Source organism: Zingiber officinale, chromosome 11A (assembly GCF_018446385.1).
Source record: "Zingiber officinale cultivar Zhangliang chromosome 11A, Zo_v1.1, whole genome shotgun sequence".
Lineage (NCBI taxonomy): Eukaryota > Viridiplantae > Streptophyta > Magnoliopsida > Zingiberales > Zingiberaceae > Zingiber > Zingiber officinale.
Genome location: NC_056006.1, coordinates 69753328 through 69779213, shown reverse-complemented (window position 1 = coordinate 69779213; position 25886 = coordinate 69753328). Strand labels below are relative to the sequence as shown.

Below are 25886 nucleotides of genomic sequence, written 5' to 3'. Positions count from 1 at the left end.
TCTTAAGTCTTAACCTCTACTTGGCATGGTCTGAGCATAGATGACCCATGCCTATGACAAGCATAACCCTCCACTACACAGAAAAAAAATGTGATTATGGACGGAATTTTTCATCATAATTTTACCGGTGTAGTCGTTTAGTGACGAAACTATATGATGGAAAACCATTTGTTGAGAGATTATTCGTCGGAAATATTTTTACGGATGGAATTTGAATTTCGTCAGTGTATACCAACGGAATAAATTTCCGCAGTGATATTTTCCAACGGAAATTAAATTTCGATAGTAATTTACCGACGTAAACACTCTTCCATCAGTATTCACTAACCCTCTGTTTGGATGGGTGAGCGAGGGTTCATTAACGGAAGGAGAAGGAAGGGGAGGACGGGAAAGGAAGGGGAAGTAAAGTATTTATAATCTTCTTGTTTAACAAGAAAGGAAGGTTTATTAATATAATATGTGTTACTGTGTTTGGGAAGAAAGAGAAACAAAGGTTAAATATATAAAGTTACAAATTACCCTCACTTTTGCTAAAAACTTACGCGTTTAAGAAACTAGTGCATCTTGTATATATTTATTGATTAAGATTTACACATTCAAGTAAGTATAGCTTATTTGTTAAAATCGACATCAGCGTTGACGTCAAAATCTGTGTCGGCGTCGAAGCCGGCATCTGCGTCGAAGTCGGTGTCGGCGTCAAAGTCAGAGTCAGCATCGAAGTCGGTGTCGGCATCGAAGTCGGCGTTGAAGTCAGTATCGGCCTCGAAGTATTTTGGGAATTAATATAATAAAACATAGATAAAATTAGAACACAAAATTTTTTAATTTCCCTTACCCTTCCTTACACCCCAAATCGGGATATAAGAAATTCTTTCGTTTTATGGGTAAGAAAGGTTAAAGCTTATCCTTCCTTATCTTTCCTTTCCGTAGCTCATTTCCTCCCAAATAGGGTTTCAAGTTTCTTTTCCCCTTCTTTATCCTTTCCTCACCTCCTCCCAAATAGTACGTAAAAGAATTTATCGACTGAAACATTGATTCCGTTTATGAAGTCTTTTAGAGAATACCAACGAAAACAATGTTATCGTCGGTAAATGGTAATGATAGTTTTCGACAAAAACAGAGTTTCCATTGGTAAATGCTATCAATATTTACCGACAGAATACTGATTCCATTGGTAATAAAAAAAGTAACATGGAACAATTTATATTCAGGATTATCCATGTGTTATAATTTTCATATATACAAGAAAGTATCACAGACAATAACATTTTATATATATAAACAATCACATCCATATAATCCACACATATAAACACATTTCATACATCATAATAATCCTTACATACATTTATACAATCCATACAAATTCAAATAAACTAACACTATACAAACAAGGGTACTAAATTATGGAAACAAACTAATAGAAAGTATCTAAATATCCATAATAGAAACAATCACAATCATCTAAAACAAACAAAATCTAAACAAATCACAATAATAGAAACAAACTAAACTATCCAAATATCCATATCTAAATCCAAATTTATATAATCAGATATCTAATGACATACCATGATAGAAAATATTTCAAATAATGCATCCACATATAATAGAAAATCATGCATAAAGTAAAATATGATAGATTATGGTCAGATTTATGTATAATTAAAAATTTTTCATATATGTATAACTAATTTTGATACATAGATAAAAATGAGCATGTGATGATGATGATCATTATGTTTATAGAGACTCCTGAAACATATAGTAATACAATATTTAGAAATGAACATATTAGAATATCAAAACAGAATAAATATATTTGCATGATTTATATATGATAAATAAAAACTAACTTGTAGTTGAACAAACCTTAGAAAAAGCTAATCAATACGGTCTGATAGGTCTTAAGTCTCTTATGACTCAAAACCATGTGGTCTAGGGGTGAAATTAGCTATGACCGCTTGTATATGGGCCATGAGAGCTTCATGATTGGCGTCCCTCCTTCGATCCTCCTCGGCTCTCCTCCGATCGCCCTCGACTCTCCTTCGCTCCTTAACGACCCTCCACTAATCCATATCAATCATCCTCTAATCCATTGAAGTCAGTTGAGTGTGCAGTTCTTGATTTTCATGTATTAAATATTATACCTCAGTAGAAGAAGAGGAACTAGCACAACCCTTAGGAGTCCTCAAATGAAGAGGGTCGAATTTATTGTCCGTTCACCGACAACATCATAATATATCTCATTTAACATCTCGATGGATAAAGGCGGTGGCTACCCCTCCCCATTGGTGGCTGAGGTGCCTGAGTCATTATATTTATCATTTCCTCCTGTGTGAAAAAATATAATATAATTAATATCCAATTTGATTACAATTACCAGAGTTAATCAAGATAGAAATGATTAAATATAATAAAGTTAATAATCTTACGTGAATGGCCTGGGGTCGAGGATCAATAAATGTGTCATCTTTCTTCTTGTAGGTTTTGAGAAAGACATCCATACAAGTGGATTGGCGGGCTAATTCACATTCCTGCTTGCATAAGTAATTTGGGATAAAATTATACAAGTTTGGTAATAAATATAAAATTTATTTATATAACTTTAAATTAAATTCACCAGATCCATGACATGCTCAACAATAGATTTAGATCCTGATGTATGCCAAGCGATTCTGGTGCTCGGGCCACTTAGCTCTAAATCTATATTTGATCAAGCCTTTTCAGCATTTGTCTGCCACCTTTTTACAACCCAAGTGGTCATTCAAACATCTCATATCTCGGCTGAAACATACATCAGCCTAGTGCCCTTCTTTCTCATATAATAAAGAAGGTCTATGTAGAGTTTTGGATAATAATTATTCCAAATATTTTTAAATTGTTCCTCATGACCTTCCTCCCATATATATTTTTTCTCTAATTATAAGTTGAAAATTTAGTATATTAAAAGATAAATATATTATAGAATACTAAATATATTAAATTTACTTACTACAAATTTATTATAATAAAACATCTTCATCTCCTAGTTTATATACCTCCATGTAGTACCAGAAACACATTCTCGTTCTTTGAATTTTTTGGTGATATAGGTGGCAAGTCGGTGGGCATTAGGAGTAAAACTACGAGAAAAAATATTAAGATATGAGAAATATATTATAAATAAAGTCATATATAAACTTGAATTACTAATAACAAAAAATACTTACTAACCCCCGACAACTCTAAGCACCTTATAGCCATGGAGTTCTACTGCCTACTACTTTGCCATAATAATGTTTACAAAATAACATTACAATAAATCGTAATAAATTTTACTAACATGATAATATAAATATAAAATAATATCGAAGCATAACTTACTTGATGAACAATAATGCTAATATTTAATCATCATTAATATTAGACTAATCAATATTAATAGTTTCTAAGTCATCATCGCTATACTCTGTTAGTTCAACAAGATCCTCACTGTTGGACATCTCTCCATTATCTATCTCCTCCTAAGTGACATTAACATCTTCAAGTAATTGAGATGTGGATTGTGTTGGATCGTGAGGGCGGAGGGGGTGAATCACGTGATTTTAAAATCATCCTTTTCTTTTGAAATACTGAGTTCACAGTGGAAATAAAACTAAGGGAAAAGAAGCAAGACGAAAACAGAAAGGTACGCGCTAACACAAGTAATTTTTACTTAATTTGGAGCCTTCGATGACTCCTACTTCAAGGCTCGCACTCACTGAGTACTTTCGTTGGGCAATCACTATAATCACGAATGATTAATACAAAGATTAAGTATAAATTGTAGGAAATAAAAGTATACCAACAATATAAAGTACAAGGAGCAAGTGTAGTTTGTCGGAGAAGCTTTTTGGTATCTCGGAAGCCTTTTCCGAGTAGTGTGCGAGTACGAAAGTCGTAGAGAATATTGTGTTCAAGCTACTGATTGAAGCCTCCTTTTATAGCCTCGCTTTGGCTCCTGGACTATGCTGACATGGTGAGCTCTCATCAAAACTTCATTCTCGAAGTTTATCCACCTCCGGGCGCTCGGACCGCTGGCGTGGATCGGCCAATCGTTGCGCTCCAATACAGCGTGAAGATGAAATTTCCCTTGTACGGGAGCCTAGAGCACCTCCAGCGCCCGGACCACCTGAGTGCCTGACCAGGCACCCACCTGGAGGCGTTCCCTCTACGAAGCTTTCTCCGATGCCTGGAGCAACCCCGAGTGCCCAGAGTCCGGGCGCCTAAACCACCCTTTTTTTCAACTTTATCTTTTTTGTAAAAAGAAAGTAAGTCCAAGCAAACATAATATATAAATTAAGGTAAACTCTGATAGTCTCTAGACTTTCCAATCATGACTTTGAGTTTTACTGAAACTCTAGGTCGGACTGACGCCTATTGTTCCCTCAACTAGGAACACATCCTTACTGGATCTCTCCTCCGGTTACTTACCTCCACTTACCAATTGTAGACTTCCTTGATGTCAGGTCTCTTGCCCTACTAGGACTTCTTACTAAATCTTAACCAATCTGGACTTTAGCTGGTTATCAACCCAACTGGACTTCCTTCTGCCAAATCTCAACCAATCTGGACTTCCTGTCAGCTATCAATCTAACTGGACTTCAGCCTGGTCTTTCGATCCTCTAGACCCATCAAGTTCATATCCTACACACTTAATAGACATATTAGATAAATATAACATCTAACTTTAATCCATGTGTCATTCATCAAAACTCAAGTTTAATCATTGATGTCAAGCGTACCAACAGATTGGAGGTGTGAATCAACTAAATGTCTCTCCACTTCGTTATTCTAAAATGCATTATGGTTTTGAGCAGTGATGGTGTTCAACATCTCTATGGTCGAACGAGGCTTAATTCGATAAACAGTCGACTATTCACTAGATCTTCTTCTCTTCGTAGGGTATTCAAGATAGAAAACTTGACCCACTTGTACCTCAAAAATAAAAGGTTCAAACTTGTTGAACATTTAATTTGCATAAAACTCAACTAAACTATAGTTTATATATATTCTGGTACTTGTTCTAGGGTCGAATCTATTGGTTGGTCCTAGGAAGATCGTATCGGTTCCACTGTACAAAAATTTTATACAAGTGTCGAACCTTTCCTAAACAACCTATTGTGTTCTTTAGAAGTTAAATTAAGAATCGCAAACGGAACTTAACATTATTGATTCCAAATTTAGCTTATCTGTTCTTAACGATTTAGGTTTGGCTCGCAAGCAGAACTTAACACTATTGATCCAAATCCACCTATGTTATAAATTCAATTAAATATTAATTTCCAAAATTAGCTTCCAAAACTGCATGACGAGGCACATGGCCTTCTTGGGTATAAGAACATCTACCACCGCCTAAACAAAGTCTTTTAAGGAAAGTTAATATTTAATTTCCTTATATAACTCTAGGTTTAACCAAAAAGAACAATCGAATTACAAATTCAAAAAATAAAACAAAAGAAACACAAATTCGAAACAAATTCAAAAACTCTAGAATCATATGTCTCTTGTGTTTGGTATTTTCAAAAATAACTATACAAAGAAAACTAGTATGATGCGAAAAACAATTACTAGTTATACCTTTCTTTGTAAGCAAATAACCTCTTGATCTTCTACCGTATTCCTCTTCTTATCCCAGACGTTGTGTGAGCAATGATCTACCGAGATGAGAACCACCAAAGCTCCTTCTTCTCCTTGCAAGATTCGGCCACCACAAGTACTCCAAGAATAGATGTGGTTCGGCCACCACCACCAAGTTCCAAGGGATGCTTCCTTTCTCTCCTTCTTCTCCAAGCTAGAATTCGGCCACCTTCAAGCTCCATGAGATTATAAGGTCCAACCAATGAAGAAAAAAGAAAAGGAAGAAAGAAAAACAATAGGGATGACCACCACCAAGGAGGAAAAGAGAGGAAAAAAAAGAATAGAGTCGTTACCCATGAATGCACCCCTACCTCCTCTTTTATAATCCTTGGTCTTGACAAATAAGGAAAATTTAAATAAAAACTTCCTTATTACTTTGTCATGAAAAGGAAAATTTAATTAATTAAAATTAAAATCCTTTTCTTAAACCATATGGCCGGTCACTATAAAAGCTTCCAAAACTAGGTAAGTTTTAAATATAATTAAAACTTCCTTATTTGTTTCCAAAAATTTTAAAAATAAAATTTCTCTAATAATTGATCCTTTCATGGTGGGTTATAAAAAGAAATTTTATAAATTAAAATCTTTCTTTCAAATGGATGATTTTCAAAAAGGAAAGTTTTCTCTAAAATTAAAACTCTTTTCAATCTACAAATAAGGAAAGATATCAAATCTTCTCTTAATCTTTTGTAGATACAAATAAAGAAAGATATCAAATTTTTGTTATGGGTATCGATACGTGTGGAAAGTTAAGGTTTTTTTCATCATGCATCCACTTTCCGCGCTATGTCTTGGGGACTGTGACTTCCTCATATGAGGTCACCTCATGCGATGACCTCGCACAACCACAATTGTATTTTTTTTCTCGCCTTCCTTCATTTATTTTATTTTCTCTTTGTTTTTTCTCAATTTTTTTAAATTTATATTTGTTTCCTTTCTACTCCCCTCTTTAAACAGTATTTTACTTAGGCTTCAGACAATAATTTATTAATTTTAATGGAGGTTAACCACCTTATATATTTTATTAAACCTATCAATTGGATAAATTTTTTTTTTTATTTCAGTATAGAAAATATCATATATCAAAATTTCAATATATCAAAATTTCTAATATAAACGGTTTGAGATACTATACTAAATTTTTATTATGATATCCATATAAATTGTTTTTATGCCAAAGAAATCTGTATCCAGTAAGATTTTGCCCCTAAGAGTTGAACTTCGATAGACTTATTAACTTGGTAGACTAACTTACTTATACAAACGGCTACGGATGACAAATTGAAAAGTCAGTAAACTTAAACGGCGAAATAATATTCCCAAAAACCAAAACACAAAAAGGTACACACACTGTACCACCAAATCGACACGCGGCTACCCACTTCGATGAGAATCCAACTCCAGAATTCAGATGCAGTAGGAGTTAGTGTGCAGCCACCAATGCCCTAATCTTATTCTCCTCGTCCTCTTTCTTTCTTTCTAGCAATTCCCGGCTGAGTGACAAGTCGGTCCCCGGTTTTAAATGCGACCGTCCTCTTTCTTTCGCTTAATTTCTGGCTCTGTGATGCGCCGGTCCCCGATTTTAAATGCGCCGGTCCAAACCGCCTGCAACAACTCGGTCAAAAAACATTGGGCCGAGTAGCAGTTGCAGATTACAACCTGCTCCCTATCGCCCACGATCCCATTCCCCATATAAGAACTCGCTCTCTCCTCCTCCTCCTATTCCGTTTTCAATCTCCACACCCGCAGCCATGGGCAGGTCTCCTTGTTGCGAGCAAGCTCACACCAACAGAGGAGCTTGGACCAAGGAAGAGGACGAGAGACTGATTGCCTACATAAACACTCATGGCGAAGGCTGCTGGAGATCACTGCCTAAGGCTGCAGGTAATTCATTCGATTCTTGGAGAATGGTGGATTTGTCGTGAACTGAGACTCGAATTCTTTATATAGGTCTTTTGCGCTGCGGCAAGAGCTGCAGGCTCCGGTGGATGAACTACCTCCGGCCGGACCTCAAGCGCGGTAACTTTACCGAGGAAGAGGACGAACTCATCATCAATCTCCACGCTCTGATAGGAAACAAGTACGTTTTTTTTATTTTGGGGGGGTTTTGGGAGACGAATTGGTTGGATGATTCTGTTTCGGCAGATGGTCGGTGATCGCCGGGCGGTTGCCGGGGAGGACGGACAACGAGATTAAGAACTACTGGAACTCACACATCAAGCGCAAGCTCATCTCCCGGGGCATCGACCCGCAGACTCACCGCCCGCTCGCCAGCGGCGCCTTGTCCAACGACGTCGACACCGCCGCGGAGGAGGAGCAGAGCAGCAGCGTGGACGACGGCGGCGACCTCGACCTCACCATAAGCCTCCGCCTCCCTTCGCGGCCGTTCGCGACTTCGGCGGAGGTCGCGGCGAGTTCTCCGGCGGCGTCTTCGACCATTTGTTTCTGCTACCAGCTCGGGTTTCGCGGCGGCGAGGCGTGCAGCTGCTACCGCGCGAGCTCAAGCGGACTTGGCGATGGCTACTACGGATCGATCAGATAAAAGAACAAAAAACAAAACAAATTTTGGGTGGATGTGCGATCTTAGCGGGATTGCTAACCATGATTTGTCTCAGTTTCTGGAGGTTTGGTAGGAAAATTAACTAGTTAATGCAGTGGTTGTCGAGTGTTTTGGTAGAGATTCTGCCATGGTCGGAGGTTTGTCCTCTAGTGAGAGAAGCTGAGCTCTGTATTTGCTTCCTTCATCAACTACTAATCATTCAGGATGAAGCTTACTAATTCTCCAACTTTTTCATCTTTGCCCCTAAAAATTTTCACTTCACTCAGTAGTTTAAAGAATGCCATTTTATCACCCCTCCTCTTCTTCCTCCTCCTCCTCTGTTTTTCATGATAAATATTAATTTAGAAAAATAAATGACAATAGCTATTTAAATGTGTGTCATAATCAGTCTTAACAACTTCTCAAAAGCCAAGAGACTTGGGGCACCTAAAGCGTTGACTTCGTTGACCTGAAGATCATGATCACCTTTTCGGTTTTTTAATTGTAAAAGGAGATAGACAATGTATGGTACGAGATATCTCACATGAATCGTGGCCTAAAATAATTGAGAATTTTCTCGCTGCAGTGGTGTTCTTCTGTTGAGAAACTCTTAAAATTCCACAATAGGTCACCATAGAATTCTACACTCCATAACGTAAAGATCACAACGACATCTCTATCCTCGCCGATCAAGTGATGCATGCGGACCGACGAGAAAAGAAAATTGAGAAAAAAAAAAACATCGAAAATAAATAAAAGAAAGGTTGTATTGATAGAGCCTAATCTAATGTAGTAAAAAGTAATTCGTTCGTCCTTAATATTTTTGTCAATTCGTATTTAAGTCAATACAAAGAAGATAAATACTAACCATTAGTACAGTGATTAAGTTAGGAGAAAAGATATGCTTAAACATGTCGAATTTTAACTTTAAAATTTAATATGCCAACACTCTATGTCATAATCATTGTATCATCCCAAAGGGATTGATAGGGGCCTAATCTAGCTCAAACAATAACTATTTAATTCTAATTGAATTATTCGCAGGTGAAGAATGATGTTGTAGTTAGAAGTTGGTAAAAGTTGGTAGGCGGATGGTACCAAATCATGCTGCGTCAATTCTTCAGACATTTTGGCACATTGAGCTACTAATTCCATTTCTTCTCAGTTTTTTTTTTAAAAAAGATTAAATGATTTGCATATGTTTGGTTAAAAGAGTTGTTAAAGAATTCCAACTCTCACTGTGCATAGCTGCCCGATACGTACCAAAGGACGTTATTTGATAAGTTGCTAAATAAAAGAAAAGAAAAAAAAAACAAGAATGGAATATAATTTTGGGTGTTTTCGACCAATTATTGTCGACAGTTTCCACCTGCTTCCTTCGTCTCCTTTCACCATTTCCTCGTGTTTCCATCATCATGAGAAAGTCTGAATTAAATCAGGTGATTTCAAATGATGGTCCTGTGCATCCATCGATCTGCAACAATATTGGGTTGTTAGCTATGCGATTCGTGTAATGCTCATGCATTTGTTTCGACTCGGAGGGAGTTCAAAATTGGAATAGGCAAACGCTACCTGCAGTCGTGCCGTACCGTGCCGTGCGTGCCCATGTTCATGTCATCTTGATGGGCCAATTAGACTTGGACGACGTCAAATGCATGTGTTGGCTCGGGCTTGTCTTCGACGACTGGACCGGCACGGATGATGTAGTAATTTTAAGCATCTTTCCAATCGAAGTCAGGTTATGATTTTACTAATTGACTTATTAGGTCATTCGCCCCCACCTTGTCTATTTTCGAATGATTGCTCAGATCCATAAGATTATTTGAAATTATCGGATGCCTCCTCAATCGACTCAAATTGGTTGGACTGGCTTGATCGCCTCGACGATTTATTCGAATCACCAATTTGACATGTTTAGCATGATTAACCTTATTATTTTACTTGATTGACTCGCCTAAAGGACAATACATCTCGTTTGGTGGGCTAGTCCTCTAATAGACCGAATGCATTAGCTTTTATTTATCCTGGCCAATCGATTCAACTTATTTCACAATTTGACTCCATAGACTTAATTGAGCGAATTAAATGAGTAATGAAGAAGTAAATGGAAATATTTTTATAAAATATAATTATTATAACGATAAATTAGAGAAAAATCTCCAATCATAATGTTAACTTTGCATGCAATCTCTATGTCCAAAAAACTTTGTTTCTACTCCCTGCATGTAAAGTATTACTTGTTTCAACTTCCTCATGCAAATATTGATACCTAAATTGCCCCTCAGATTTTTTAAGTACAAAAAGTCTAAAATTGAGTAAAAAAAATTCAAAAACGAGTATAATTCTTCTTAAAGTCAGTACTTTATATTAAAAATCGAGTATATTTTCTATTACAATTGCCCCTCTTATTTTTTAGGTATAAAAAGTCTAAAAATAAATATAATTCTTGTTAAATTCAGTACTTTACACTATAATCTAGTATTTTATACTACGATCTAGTATATTTTCTATCGAAATTAATCCTCATATTTTTCGGTACAATAGTCTAAAAATGAGTATAATTCCTATTAAATTCAGCACATTAAATTAAAATTGAGTATATTTTGAGGTGAAAAAAGAAGCATACTCAATTTGATAGAAAATATACTAGATTCTAATTTAATATACTGAATTTAAGAGGGTTTATATTAATTTTTAGACTTTTTTATCTAAAAATATCATGGGCAATTAGGTAAATATGTTTGACTGGGAAGTGAAAACAAAAATTTTTATGGATAAGGACTGCATGCAAAGATTTATTTATCAATAGGGACTGCATGTAAATTTTCCCTTATTATAACTTTAGAGTAATTTAGATTTTTTTTTTTTTTTAAGAATAATTAGGATTTTAACGCGTGCATTGTACTGTCTTTGTCGTTTCGCGACTTCCATTCCACGTGCCTTAGATTAGTGTTCATGTTGTTGGTGCTCTTAGAATTTATTAAATTAAATATAAGTAAAACATAGATAAGCTGGCGCCCGTGGCCTAATGGATAAGGCGTCTGACTTCTAATCAGGCGATTGTGGGTTCGAGTCCCACCGGGCGTGGAATTTTTAATTCCAACCAGAAGAGCAACTATATTTTACCAACTAACTTTCATAAATTACTAATTTTTTTTAATTGATTCAAGATTTAAAACATACAGTTGATAATCAAACTGGCGCCCGTGGCCTAATGGATAAGGCGTCTGACTTCTAATCAGGCGATTGTGGGTTCGAGTCCCACCGGGCGTGGAACATTTTATAATCCAAACCAGTAGGGCAACTATATTTTACCAATTAACTTTCATAAATTACTTATTGTTTGAATAGAGTGAAGATTTAAAACATACAATCGATAAATAACCTAGCGCCCGTGGCCTAATGGATAAGGCGTCTGACTTCTAATCAGGCGATTGTGGGTTCGAGTCCCACCGGGCGTGGAGTTTTTTTATAATCCAAACCAGAAGAGAAAGGCCAACTATATTTTATCAACTAACTTTCATAAATTACTTATTGTTCTAATAGATTCAAGATTTTACAAAAAAAAAAAATAAATCAAAGAATAGTCAAAACTGATGTCTCCCTATACAATATAATTATAGAAAAACACGATCGAAAGCTAAATCTATTATAAAAAAAATCTAAAATTCAATTGAACCGATTAGATCAAATCGGTTAATACCAGTTAACGTCAACTTGACTGATATGTCATAATTAATCGACTATTATCTAAATCGATATTTTAAAAAAAAAATACTCATAAAATCATCCACTCTCATGACCAGGTCCAGACTTTTTATATAATTCGCGAGCTAAGTGTCCCGAGATCACAAATTTGGAGGGGGGTCATTTTTTTTTTAAAAAAAATAACTATACATTTTTAATTTTTTATACTAAATGTTATCGCTTCTCCTCTCCACATACCACAACGGCAGTTCCTTCCCTAGTTCTCCTCTGTACCAGAAGGATTACAAGCCGGTTGTTTCATCATCAGTTCTGTCTCTACGTCACAACACCTCATGCCTATCCACTCTCACTATCAGAGTCCACTTCTGCTCTTGTTGCTCTCACTCCCATCGGTGACTGCTGACTCGTTTTCTTCCGCGCACCTCGACCTCTCCCCCTATTGTTGTAGTCTGTGCCCTCAATTGAAGATTCTAGTGGCGACAGGCGATCCGAGATGCAGTTACTTAATCACTTGCACGGTTTTTGATCATCTCCTCTCCAGCTTCTGAGATCGTTAAGTTGCATATGTTGGTACCATGCAGCCGATAAAAAGATGATGAATTACCTACAAAATAAAAATAATCACTTTCTCGATCTTTCAACTTAGTTAGATAACATAATTAAATTAAATAAAAATAAAGTGCATAAAAAAAATGAACAACTAAAGAAAAAAAGTAAGAAGACTGGATTTACTTGGTTACAACCTAAATGGTCGTTAATCCAAGACATCGAAAAAGCTCTATTAGAAATACTTCTTCATTGAAGACGGAGTAACATCTTACAGACGTTGACAGCTCAAGAAAAAGACTAGGAAAGATTACAATAATTGTTGAAGTTGTGTTCTATTTTCTAGCTCCATGGGTCTTTTTATAGCCCTTGAAAAACTCTATCCAAAACTGGAAGGTACCTTCAATTGGGTTCAAGATATCTTCAATCAGAGAAGTTTTATCACCGAAGATAAAACTTTATTTTCGACTAATGGTCATCTGAAGACGCCTTCAATATGCTGGAAGACACCTTCGAACCATTGAAGGTGCTTTTCCTAAGGTAAATCAACTCCTTTACTAATATCTTTATATGGGTGATGCTCCGGTTAACAAAAGTTGAGGTCACCCAAACCCAACTCCGACCTTCTCCTCGAGCAAGCTTCCTTCCCGGCTTCTCATCCCTCGAATGTCACATATGTTCTTCTCGTCCACCGATGTACTTTTCTGCAGCACCTCGTCCCTCGAATGCACTGAGCCCTTCGGTTCCTTTCCCATACCATCCTTCTTGCTAGCTGTATCTTCCGCTCAACTTCTTATGCTCCTAAATTCCTGCACACTTAGACACAAGGTATCAAAGACAAACAAGACCTAACTTAACTTAGCTGACCACATCAAAACTACCACGGAGTACTTACAGCATCCTTGTTGAATCCCATGCTTTGCCTTGAAGTGAATTTCTCGAAGCCCAAAAATATTTCATTTTGTTCATTTCGTGCACAGAGGTACTACATTAATATACTTTGATCAATTAAGGCTCTTTCCATGATTATTCATCCAACAATGCGATCTTGAACGTGTATTTGGTGTGTTTCTGATCATGGTTCTAGGTTAAATAATTGTGTGAGTATGTTATTCGATCGAGATGAGATCCATATGACCAATACTACTTTTTGATAATGATCCTCATCCTTGTTGGTGCAATCATGCCCTGGAAGTTTCAATGTGCTGACAATTATTTAAGTTTAGGTTAATACGTTGGATCTAACATACAATGAGTTTGCAGGAGAAGTTCTTGCAGGTCGAAAGACCGGATGCAAGGCAAGAGAAGTCCAAGAAGGTCGAGGACCGAATTCTTGGCAAAAGAATCTTTGCAGGTCAGAAGACCGGATGCAAGGTGAGAGAAGTCCAAGAAGGTCAGAGGGCCGGATTCTTGGCAAGAGAAGTTCCTGCAGGTCATAAAGCTGGATGCACGATCCCTCACGTATCAGAAATCGATTGGAAAATCGATTTAGACACGGCTGTAAGGCAGAATGCCTCTGGATCGATCAGTCGATCGATTGGAAGGAAGCCAATCGATCGGCCGATCGATTGGGAAGATTCTGCGCAAATCACAGAGTGCTTCTGGATCGATCAGCCGATCGATTGGGAAGACCAATCGATCGAGCGATCGATCCAGGAAGCTTCTGTGCGAAGCACAGAATGCTTCTGGATCGATCAGCCGATCGATTGGGGCAATCCAATCGATCAGTCGATCGATTGGGGAAATCCAATCGATCGAGTGATCGATCCAGGAAGCCTCTGTGCGAAGCACAGATTTCTCCTGGATTGATCAGCCGATCGATTAAGGTTACTCAATAGATCGGGTGATCGATTCACAGAGCTGCGATTTCACGAGCAGAGGTCTGAATCAATTCATGAATTCCACCGATCGATTCAAACTCAAGTGAAGCAATCTAAGCCGTTGATCGTAACGCGATGGTTTCCAACGGATACTTATGAATCGATCCAAATATGACTTCGATCGATTCACGGCGACGGCTACGTGAGAAACGACTAGTTTTCTCGACGTTTAAAGGCATGGAAGAAAAAGAAAAGAGAGAAGAAATAAAAAGAAATACTGTTCCATTGCTCTCCAAGGTCTCAACTCTCTCAAGTGCTCAAGATCTTCAAAAAGTGCTCAAGTTCAGAATCTCTCCCTCTCGCGACGTTCTCAAATCTCACTCAGCGAAGAAGAAACCTTTCTAAAGCTTGTAATATTTCTTTTCTTCTTCATTGTGGTGAGTGTGATCCTTTACTTTGGAGAGGGAGTGTTGTAACCGTGTAAGGTTTCTCCACCTTCGGTGTGATTCCGAGAAGGAGGGTTTCGATAGTGGAAGAGTGTGAGTGGTGTGGATCCTTGGACTAGTCACCTCCTTGGGGAGGTGGATACCAAGTAAATATCAGAGTTAGCATTGCCTTTGAGTTTCTGTTGCGCAAAATCAAGTTGATCAAGAAAACGAAGTGAGTCATTCACCCCCCCCCCCCCTCTAGCTCAACCGATCCTAACAAGTGGTATCAGAGCATTGGTTTGCTTTTGAGGATTCATCGCCAAGAAAGCACAAATTAAAGAGCTACAAGATGTCTTTGAAGGAGGAGCATAACACTTCACGACCACCATTCTATGAAGGCAGTAATTTTGCGTATTGGAAGAGACGCATGGAACACTATCTTATGACCGAGATTGACATGAGGTTCTCAATCACGGAGGGATTCACGGCGCCAACCGAAAATGGAAGAATGCTTGAATCATCAAGGTGGACTGTTGAATAAAAAATGAAGGCTCAAGCAAATGCAAAGGCGATTGTGACTCTCCAATGTGGATTAAGCTCGGAACAACTCAACAAGGTTAGACCTTTCAAGAGTGCCAAGGATTTATGGGACAAGCTCATTGAGCTAAATGAAGGCACCAAGGATTCAAGAATTGGAAAGAGAGATCTCTTGATAAACCAACTCCAAAATTTCATAATGAAGGAGGGAGAAACGGTAAGTTCACTACATGGGAGGTTTAAGGAACTCCTAAACGGTCTTCATTCAGTTGGAGAGAGTGTAGAGAACCGAGACCTCATAAGGTATGCTTTAAAATCCTTCCCAAGAAACTCATTATGGCCATCCATGGTGGATGCCTATAAGGTATCAAGGGATTTGTCAATAGTAAAGTTGGATGAATTGTTTTGTGAACTTGAATTACATGAGCAAGCTAACGCAAGCCACAAAGAGAAAGGTATAACTTTGGTTGCAGGTGAAAAGAGCAAAAAGAAGCACAAGGAAAAGAAAAAGAAGAAGAAGGAGTCATCTTCCGAATCTGAACAAAATAGTGATAGTGATAGTGATAGTGATAAAGAGCTATCATCTAGTGAAATGGCAAACTTTGTTCGAAGAATGATGAGACATTCAAGGAAGTTTGACAAAAAGGATATCAAGAAGATTTTCAATGATGAAAAGAGAAAAGGTAAATCTCTTGTGGATTCTAAGACTAAGAATGATGTTATTTGCTATGAATGCAAAAAAAAGGAGCACTACAAAACGGAGTGTCCAAAGTTGAAGAAACAAGAGGAAAAGATTAAGAAAAAGAAGAAGGCTTTGAAAGCCACATGGGATGACTCATTGTCAAGCTCATCCGAAGAAGATGAAAGGAAGAGCTCAAAGCACATGACTCTCATGGTCTTAAGCCATGTTGAAGATAGTGAAGATGAAGATAGTCATGGAGAGGATGTGGAGTCTTCAAGTGAGTCATCATCTAGTGATGATGAGGTAATTTCTCCTAAGCTTGATAAGATGTATGCCACCATTGCATGCTTAACCAACGCACTAGCTAAATCAAAAGGGAAGGTTAAGAAATTGTAAAATGACTTGAAATCATTTAAAAATGAAATTGTGTCATGTGAAACTTGCATGCTTCATGAAAATGACAAAAATGATTTTGATGATCTTAAAAAGGAAAATGTATCATTGAAATTACAAGTTGATGATCTTAGATGTGCTCTAGAAAAATTTGCTTCAAGCTCAAAGTATTTAAACATGATTCTAGGAGCTCAAAGGGGTGTGTACAACAAAGCAGGACTAGGTTTTAAATCACAAGATAAAGAAGTTAAATTGATGTCTCTAATTAGTAGAAATCATGCTTCAAGAGTTAAGTTTGTTCAAGCTTAGGTACCCAAGCAATTTGTTATTGATGCTACCGGACCCAAGGTTTGAGTACCAAAACATTTGGTTTATCGTGTTTAAGTAGGCATGCGCCGAGGGGGAGCATCCAACAACATGGTTCGTAGATAGTGGATGTTCTAAGCTTATGACGGGGGAGTCATCAAAATTTTCATCATTTAGACACAAAAGTAAAGGTACTGTTTCTTTTGGTAATAGTGGTGAATTAAATGTTATAGGAATAGGAGATATTAGAATTTCGGAAAAATTTGTAATAAAAAATGTGCTATTAGTGAAAGGTATGGTCTTTAATATTTTAAGTGTTAGTCAACTATGTGATTCGGGTTATAGAGTTGAGTTCAACTCATCTCAATGCCTAATCAAGCATAGTGAACTAAACACCAATATTCTCATAGGCCATAGAAGAGAGAATATTTATCAAGTTGAACTATTTGGTGCTACTAATGTGTTTGCTAAGTGTCTCATGTCCAAAGAAGAGGAGACGTGGCTTTGGCACCGGAGACTCGCTCACACCAACATGAAAAATATCAAAAACCTTTCAAAGAAGGAGTTGGTGCAAGGATTGCCAAAGTTGAAGTTTCAAAAGGATAAAATATGTGATGCATGTCAAATGGGTAAGCAAACCAAAGCTACTCATAAAGGTAAAAATGTTGTAAGTACCTCAAATGCTTTGGAGCTCATTCACATGGATTTATTTGATAGTAGTAAATATATTTCTCTAAATGGTAGTAGATATTGCTTTGTGATTGTGGATGATTACACTAGATATACATGGGTATTTTTCTTGAAACATAAGGATCAAACTCTAGATACCTTGATTGCTTTTTGTAATAGAGTAGAAAATGAAAAGGCTCATAAGATAAACAAGATAAGAAGTGATCATGGAGGTGAGTTTGAAAATGATAGATTCACAAATTTTTGCATAGAAAAAGGATATAAACATGAATTTTTCACCCCTAGGACTCCTCAACAAAACGGAGTTGTTGAGAGGAAAAATAAGGTTTTGCAAGAGGTCGCTCGGAGCATGTTAAATGAATATTCACTTCATAGCTTCCTATGGGCCGAAGCAATTAATACGGTCTGTTATGTACAAAATCGAACATTAATACATAGGTTTCTAGGAAAAACACCTCATGAGTTGTGGTTTGGTAAATCACCTACAATTAAGCATCTTAAAGTGTTTGGGTGTAAGGCTTATATTCTAAACACCAAAGATCACTTGGGAAAGTTTTCCGCTAAGGCGGATGAGGGGATCCTTGTAGGTTACTCAAGTCATAGCAAGGCGTACCAAATTTACAACAAAAGATCAAAATTAATTGAAGAATCACTAAATGTTGTCTTTGAAGAAAATCCTTCTTTGAACTCTATAAGAACAAACGATGAAGAAATATGTTTTGAGTTAGAGAAGTTAACATTGGATGGAGTAGATCAACAAGGTCAAGAAAGTGATGGTGAGAAGAATGAATCTTTGCCACTTGAACCCGAAATTATAATAAATCAAGAATCAAGACCTACTAGGATTCATGTAAATCATCCCTTAGATCAAGTAGTAGGAGACATCACTCAAGGAGTGAGAACTCGATCTTACTTTAGAAATGAAGGAAGCCAAGTCGCCTTGATATCTCAAATAGAACCAAAAACCATTGATGATGCCTTGTTTGATCCCGATTGGATTTTAGCAATGCAAGATGAACTATCTCAATTTGAGAGAAGTCAAGTTTGGGATTTAGTACCTAGGCCTACAAACAAATCGATTATTGATACAAAATGGGTTTTTAGAAACAAACTTGATGATAAGGGGATAGTTGTGAGAAACAAAGCTAGATTAGTTGCTAGGGGTTTCAATCAAGTAGAAGGGTTAGACTATGATGAAACTTATGCACCTGTAGCAAGATTGGAGTCAATTAGGATGATGTTGGCATTTGCCGCCCACAAGGGGTTCAAATTGTACCAAATGGATGTAAAATCAACATTTCTGAATGGTGTTATAAAAGAAGAGGTATATGTTGAGCAACCACCGGGGTTTGAAAATTTGGAGTGTCCAAATCATGTATATAAACTTAAAAAGGCCTTGTATGGGTTAAAACAAGCTCCCCGAGCTTGGTATGAACGATTGTCAACATTTCTAGTATCAAAAGGGTTTCATAGAAGAAAAATTGATCCCACTTTATTTTTGAAAAATAGTGGTAATGATATGTTTGTGACCCAAGTATATGTAGATGACATTATTTGTGGTTCTACAAATAAAGATTATTTAAATGAATTCATTAATCACATGGAGAGTGAATTTGAAATGAGTTTGGTTGGTGAATTGACATTTTTCCTAGGGTTACAAATTAAGCAAACAAGAGAAGGCATTTACATTAATCAATCTAAATATGTTAAAGAGCTATTTAAGAAATTTGGAATGGAAAATGCAAAGGAAATATCTACTCCCATGGCCACTAGTACTAAATTGGATAAAGACGTTGAGGGGAAAGAAGTTGACTCCAAGATGTATCGTAGTTCTATAGGGAGTCTTCTCTATCTTACGGCTAGTAGACCCGACATACTTTTTGCCGTAGGTATATGTGCACGGTATCAATCTTGTGCCAAGGAGTCACATTTGAGTGTCGTTAAGTGAATTCTTCATTATCTCAAGGGGACTCAAAATGTTGGTTTTTGGTATCCTAGAACCGAAACTTTTGACCTAGTGGCCTTATACTGATTCCGATTATGCCGGATGCAAATTAGATCGCAAAAGTACTAGTGGTAGTTGTCAATTTCTAGGATCTTCTTTGGTAAGTTGGTCAAGTAGAAAACAATATTGTGTAGCTCTCTCCACAACCGAAGCGGAATATATTGCCATGGGAGAGTGTGTATCACAATTAATGTGGATGACTCATACTCTAGATGACTATAAACTTACTTATACCAATGTTCAAGTTCTTTGTGATAATGTGAGTACAATCAATTTGACCAAAAATCTCGTTCATCATTCAAGAACGAAACACATAGAGGTTAAACATCATTTTATTCGTGATCATGTCACTCGAGGTGATATCATTTTAAATTATGTTGGATCAAAATCAAACTTAGCCGATATCTTTACTAAACCTCTTCCCGAAGTTGAATTTAGCTTTCTTAGAAGGGAATTGGGAATGTGTTGTATTGATTAAATCACATCCTCCATGATCACTTCATAGGTAGAGTTCTTTAAGTCTTATTAACCTTAGCATTGCCTCTTACAAGAACATAGGATTGTCCTCTTAATATGTTTTAGATGGGGTGAGAGGTTAGGGACATTTATCTTGGTCATGATGCTTGTTATGATGCATTTTTTTTGTCAAGAAAAGTGATTTTCATATGAAACATTCAGTTGTCCAATCATAGGGAAAGCACGTGTACAAATCATGTGCATGTTGCCCTACGATTATGATTGGAAATTTTTAAACTCACCATATGTACCATACTTATTTTTGAAACCTTGATAAGACTCACTCGAATCATTGATGTTTTTAACAATTTTTAATTTTGTGTAAATCTTGTCTAGAAAGTGTCGCTTTTTGTCAGCCTTTATTTTTCCTTGATAATATGAGACATAAATAATGTTTACACCAAATTTCGTGCTTTTTAGAGGAATATACAATTATTTGTGCATTTCCAAAACTTGGATCTGAAAGGTTTTCAGAAATGCAGAAATATCAGACTTCCCAATCGATCGGTCGATCGATTGGGAGGTTCACCTTTCACTCCAGAAAGCATCTGAATCGATCAATAGATCGATTCAGATCATTTGGATCGATCAATGGATCGATTACGATGCACTTTCGTTTAACCACAGAAGCGTATTCGAGTTTTTCCAGAAGGCATCTGAATCGATCAATGGATCGATTCAGACCATTCCAATCGATCAATGGATCGATTGGACCGCGTTTTTCATTTTTTTCAGAAGGCATCTGAATCGATCAATGGATCGATTCAGTGAGGGTCAATCGATCGATGGATCGATTGGGACGTTCTTTCGATTTTCACAGAAGGCATTTTAATCGATCAATGGATCGATTCATCCCGTTTGAATCAATCGTTGGATCGATTGAGACGCTTATTCAAATTCTCACAGAAGCGTCGTGAATCGATCAACCGATCGATTCACTTGTTCTCAATCGATCAGCCGATCGATTGAGAATTTAAAACCCGTCTTAAACCCCTAAATCCCCTGGTTCTCGAATCGATTCACTTTTTCTCTCTCTCGACCCTGTCTTGCCCTAGGCGATTTTCCAGGCGATTCTTCCATCTGCCTCGCTCATTCACTCCGACGGGTTTCTCCGGTGAAGGGGAGCTCTTCCACCACTCTTCCGGTTCTGCTCCTTCTCTCTCGACGCACTGGGCAGCTTTTCTTCCTCGTCTCCGCGTCCTCACACACCATGCGGTCTCAAAACCCTAACCCTAAGTAAATTTCTTTGCTCTATTCTTTTTTTTTTTTTTGGTTTTTGCTCCTATATTTGACCTAACCCACTTATCTTGTGTGTTTTTGTGTATTGTTTTGCATTATCCCTCATGCATTGCATTACCTGCACTGTTCTTGCATTTTTGCATATGTTTCGCTGCATCTTTCTGCTGCACTGCCACATTGTGTGCCACCTTTTGTTTCTTTTCATCTCCTATCCCACAGAAAGAAACAAAAAGTTCGTGAATCGGGCGAAGGATCGTCCATACCTCCATCACGTCCTCAACCTCCTACTGATCCGAGGTTCCCTAATGCTGCATTGCAGCAAGCCTTTAGCAAAAACACCTTCAAACTTATAACCCTAGATCAGTTGATTTGCAATACTATAGGACATCTTGTTTTGATACCTATAATCGGTTCAAGCATTATAAACTTGACTCTTTGTTAACTTGTGAGAGGGATGTCAATGTAGGTCTTGTCTCCGAATTTTATAATAATTTGCACACTTCTGATGGTGTAAATTATTGTACTCGTGTTGCGAAACGGAGCTTGGACTTCTCCTATGAGATTCTTCGATCTTTAATAATGGTTCTATATAAATAATAATAATATTTAATAATATTCTGATCATAAATAATCTAATATTATTTTTTAATTTTAAAATAAATAATTTTTAATAAATGTCATTATAAAATATTTATAAAAAATATCAAAGTTATATTATAGTAGTGCAAATTGGAGAATGGAACAAATCGAATAAAGAAAGAGAAAGGTTTTTCAAAGTGAGATTTAGGATTTTGGACTTGAATAGAGGAAGAAGAAAAGGTTTTGGCGTGAGATCTAGGTTCAGAGTTTAATAGAAAAAGATAAAAGATTTTTGACATGAGATTTAGAATTTCGGAGATAGATAGAGGAAGATGAAGGTGTGGAGGTTGCGTACGATGCCGGGAATGAAAGTTATGTGTTTAGGGAAAAGATATTAAGGAAAAAAATTTAAGAAAAATACATATAAGAAAAGAAAGAAAATTGGTATATATAAAATTAAGAATTTTCTTTTAACAAAAATAAAAATAAGAAAAGAATGAAAACCGATATAAATAAAATTAAGATTTTATAAGTTATTTAAAGAATAATTTGTTTAACTAATAAATATTTATATTAAATAAATGCATTTAAATTTGATATGTATAAAATAAAATTACATTAAGTAAATTGTACACTTTAATTGTTATTTTTTAAAAAAATATTGATCAATTTTAACTTCGATAAGAGTGGGTTACAGAATGACTGTTAAAAGTGTACTGTTTGATAACTGTTATTAGAAATTAGAGCAATACAAACACTTAGTAGCAGCGTTTAACATAGAACCGCTGCTAAATGTACCCAATATCAGTAGTTTCAAGATTACTTTTAATAGTTGAATCATTAAGAGTGGTTTCAGCAGTGGTTTATTCAAATCGGTGTTAGAACTATTCAACAAGAGTAGTTGTAAAATCATTCTAAAAAGGTAAGGCATTAGAAACGATTTAGTTCAAACTATTTCTATTGTTTGATTTTCAAGAGCGGTGTTAAAATCACTCCTAATAAACCGTTCCTATACGGGTATTTTTTTTGTAGTGCATACTCAAGTCAGAAGTCAATTGTTTCTCTTTTGCCTATTGGTCATTGTTGATAGCAAGTCTCCAACTGGGCCCTCTTGGTCACCCTTGAGTTTGTCATTTTAGAGAATCCTACTCTCGTGTTGTAGGATGTATAGCTCAGTAGCCCACCCATTAGGTTTCTGTATCCTTCCAGTTTCTATTAGGCTATCAATCCTTGTTATATCACAGTGCTATTGAGAGTAATTGATTTTAAGAGGAGGCACATAGCATCACTAATCCTAGTTGCATTATGGTTTTGTTGTTCTTGTCATATCATAGTAAGAATCAAATATTTGGATCCATGGAGTTCTTGGTTCCATGTTGAGAAAATAAAACTCTTGTCACAATGCATAATTTGCAAGTAGTGGATTAAGGACAAGGTTTTCTAGTAGGGTAGCAGGGAAGGTTGTTCTCAAATATACTCACTTTTAGAAAGCTAATAAGGAGTAGGTTCGAACAAATGATTTAGAGATCTCTCTCTTTTGCTGCTTTTTTATTGGCATGAGTAATAATCTTCTCTTCAAATTCGATCTCAAACATTCTAATGTCTACACTTGGAGTATTTGCTAGTTTACGTTTCCAAGCCATCTTCAGATGACTTAGCATCCTCTAATATAATCACCATGAACCGCATAAATTCCAACTATTAGGATCATGCACATTATTATTTTTCGGGGCTATATTCTCATTTCTCTCAATCAAACTAGGTGTTGGGTTTTTCGGGCCGCGAAAACCGCTTTTCGCGTCGCGGAAACCCCGAATCACCCAAAGCCGTAGATCCGTGCAAAGAAAAACCGAACGAAAATACAAGTACGAGTTTCAAAGACTCTAGATCTACACTAGATGAGAGTTATACCTTCGAAGCGTGCCCTTTCGCGTTCCCGCTCGTCCAAGGAATTGCCGGATCTCTAGAGTATCAAAATAGATACTCCTCTAGAAGTATCCACACGAACACGTAGGTGGAGAAAACACACAAAAGGTGTGCTAGCACCTTGTGTGGTCACGGCAAGAGGAGGAAAGGGAGAGAGCTCTCTTGAGGAAGAAGAAGAAGAAGTAATGCCTTGAATGAAAATCAAATTTCATTCACCATTTTTGTGTGGTCGGCCACTCCATGGAGTGTAACTCCCATTCCATATTAATCACAATTAATGTGAAGCCATTAAGAGGTGTTGTGTAACTCCTATGATGTGGCACATCATGAAGATGTGGACCATTACCATTGGTCCACATCTTGCCACCTCACAATGATGTGGCAAATGAGTAACCTCCACTCATTTAATGTGGCCAACCCACATTAAATGCAATAGAGGCTTGTAACCTCCATGAGGTGGCAAAACAAGATGATGTGGAACAACACTATTGGTCCACATCTTGCCACCTCACTCATGATGTGGCAAAGAGTCAAGTCAAACTTGACTCTTCCTCTTCCTCTCTAGTCAAGTCAAACTTGACTCAATCTCTCTCATGGTTGATCTAATCTAACCATTTGATTCAAGACAACTTAATATAATGAATCTAATTCATTAAATTAAATTGATCTAATGAGTCATAATCTAAATTAGACTCATTAAATACATGAATCAACTTGAGTCTAACTCAATTAGCCCAATTTGGATTACTCTTAATCCAATTTGATTCATCAAATGAATCTAATCCTCTTGGTTCATCATATGAACCAAATCTCCATCTAAATGTCCTAAGTGTGTGACCCTATAGGTTCTTGTAACGTTGGCAATGCCCTAAACCCATTTAGGAGCATAAGTAATGAGCGGTATCTAGCAACACATCATTACTACCCAAGTTACAAGAAATGTTGAGATCCAACATCACCTTGTGACTACTAATTGTGACTCCTCACAATATGTGACATTGTCCTTCTATCCTAGACATCTAGATTGATCAATGTGAGGTATAGACCGTGTCATCCTCTAATCAATCTAAATCTTGAACTCCAAGTAGACTCACTCGATCAAATGAGCTCAACATCTAATGTTGACTCATTTGGGCATGGCCATGCACTTCGTGGTCTAACTCTATCAAGAATATTGATGTCGCTCCCGTCATATGGGAGGGATAGATCCCATCTACATCACTCACATCCCTCTGCATAATTTGTTACATACCCAGTAATCGCCTTTATAGTCCACCCTGTTACGGGTGACGTTTGACGAAACCAAAGTACATAACTCCTTATGTAGGGATCCATGGCGACTTCAGGTCAAAGGACTAATAGTCATACTAATAGCCACATGAGAAAGTATATGACACTCATATAACGATCCATGATACTTTCTCATGGCGGGTCATTCAGTATACATTCTCTAATGCATACCCATGTGTCAGCTTGATATCTCTATATCCATGACTTGTGAGATCAAGTCATCGAGCTGACCTACATGCTAGTCTTATTGTATTAACATTGTCCCTGAATGTTAATACTCGACTAGAAATGATTTAGAGTAGTGTTCCCTATATCATCTCACTATCGATTCAACCAATTGATTGATATAGGTAAGAACCTTCTACTCAAGGACGTTACTATACTTATTTTATCTGGCACTAATACAAATAAGCATAATAACCAAAAAACCAAATGCCTTAATATATATACAATAATATGATATACATGAGTCCATACAATCATCAAATGATTGGCTCTAGGGCTTTAACTAACACTAGGTATTTTGATGTGCTTGACACTCATGAAATGGTTATAATTACTATTTTGTTAGACAACATTCTTGTGTAGTTCATTTTCTTGAGATGATGCTTTACTTCTCTGAATCTACTATCACTTTTTTGTTTTTTTTCTTCTTTACTGGTTAAATGGGGGTGCTCCAAGAATATGATTAGCTCACCATAGTTTTTAAGATTAGATAAAAATATGATTATGATTTAGCATGATGGTATTTACATGTATTATAATTTGGTGAATTTTTCTTGCATTTAGATGTTGGAACTATTTTAATCTATAAACTATCGGTGCAGATTAATATTTAGGCTTTTAGCAAACATGCCTCCTATAAGAAAACAATTGTCTGGAGCAGGAAAAAGGAATAAAAATTAAAAGGAACAAACTTTAATTCAAAGCTAAGCAGGAAGTCTTAATAAGTATTTCACTAACAACCAAAATAGCATAGCAAATAGAAGTAGTAGAACAAGTGAATTAGGATGATACTGGT

General features: G+C 36.7%; 1 protein-coding gene and 3 non-coding genes across 4 annotated transcripts; all 4 read left to right on the top strand.

Moving 5' to 3' along the window:
* Positions 1-7169: 7169 nt before the first annotated feature.
* LOC122032123 (myb-related protein 308-like) lies at positions 7170-8439 on the top strand. Its single transcript, XM_042591379.1, has 3 exons — positions 7170-7545; positions 7612-7741; positions 7807-8439. Exons 1-3 carry the CDS (start codon positions 7248-7250, stop codon positions 8201-8203), a joined length of 825 nt encoding a protein of 274 aa, XP_042447313.1. The 5' UTR covers positions 7170-7247; the 3' UTR covers positions 8204-8439.
* A 2775-nt stretch (positions 8440-11214) lies between these two features.
* On the top strand, positions 11215-11287 carry TRNAR-UCU. Its single transcript has one exon. It is a non-coding gene; the product is annotated as a tRNA-Arg (tRNA).
* Positions 11288-11400: 113 nt separating this feature from the next.
* TRNAR-UCU lies at positions 11401-11473 on the top strand. Its single transcript has one exon. It is a non-coding gene; the product is annotated as a tRNA-Arg (tRNA).
* Positions 11474-11588: 115 nt separating this feature from the next.
* Positions 11589-11661, top strand: TRNAR-UCU. Its single transcript has one exon. It is a non-coding gene; the product is annotated as a tRNA-Arg (tRNA).
* Positions 11662-25886: the final 14225 nt, after the last annotated feature.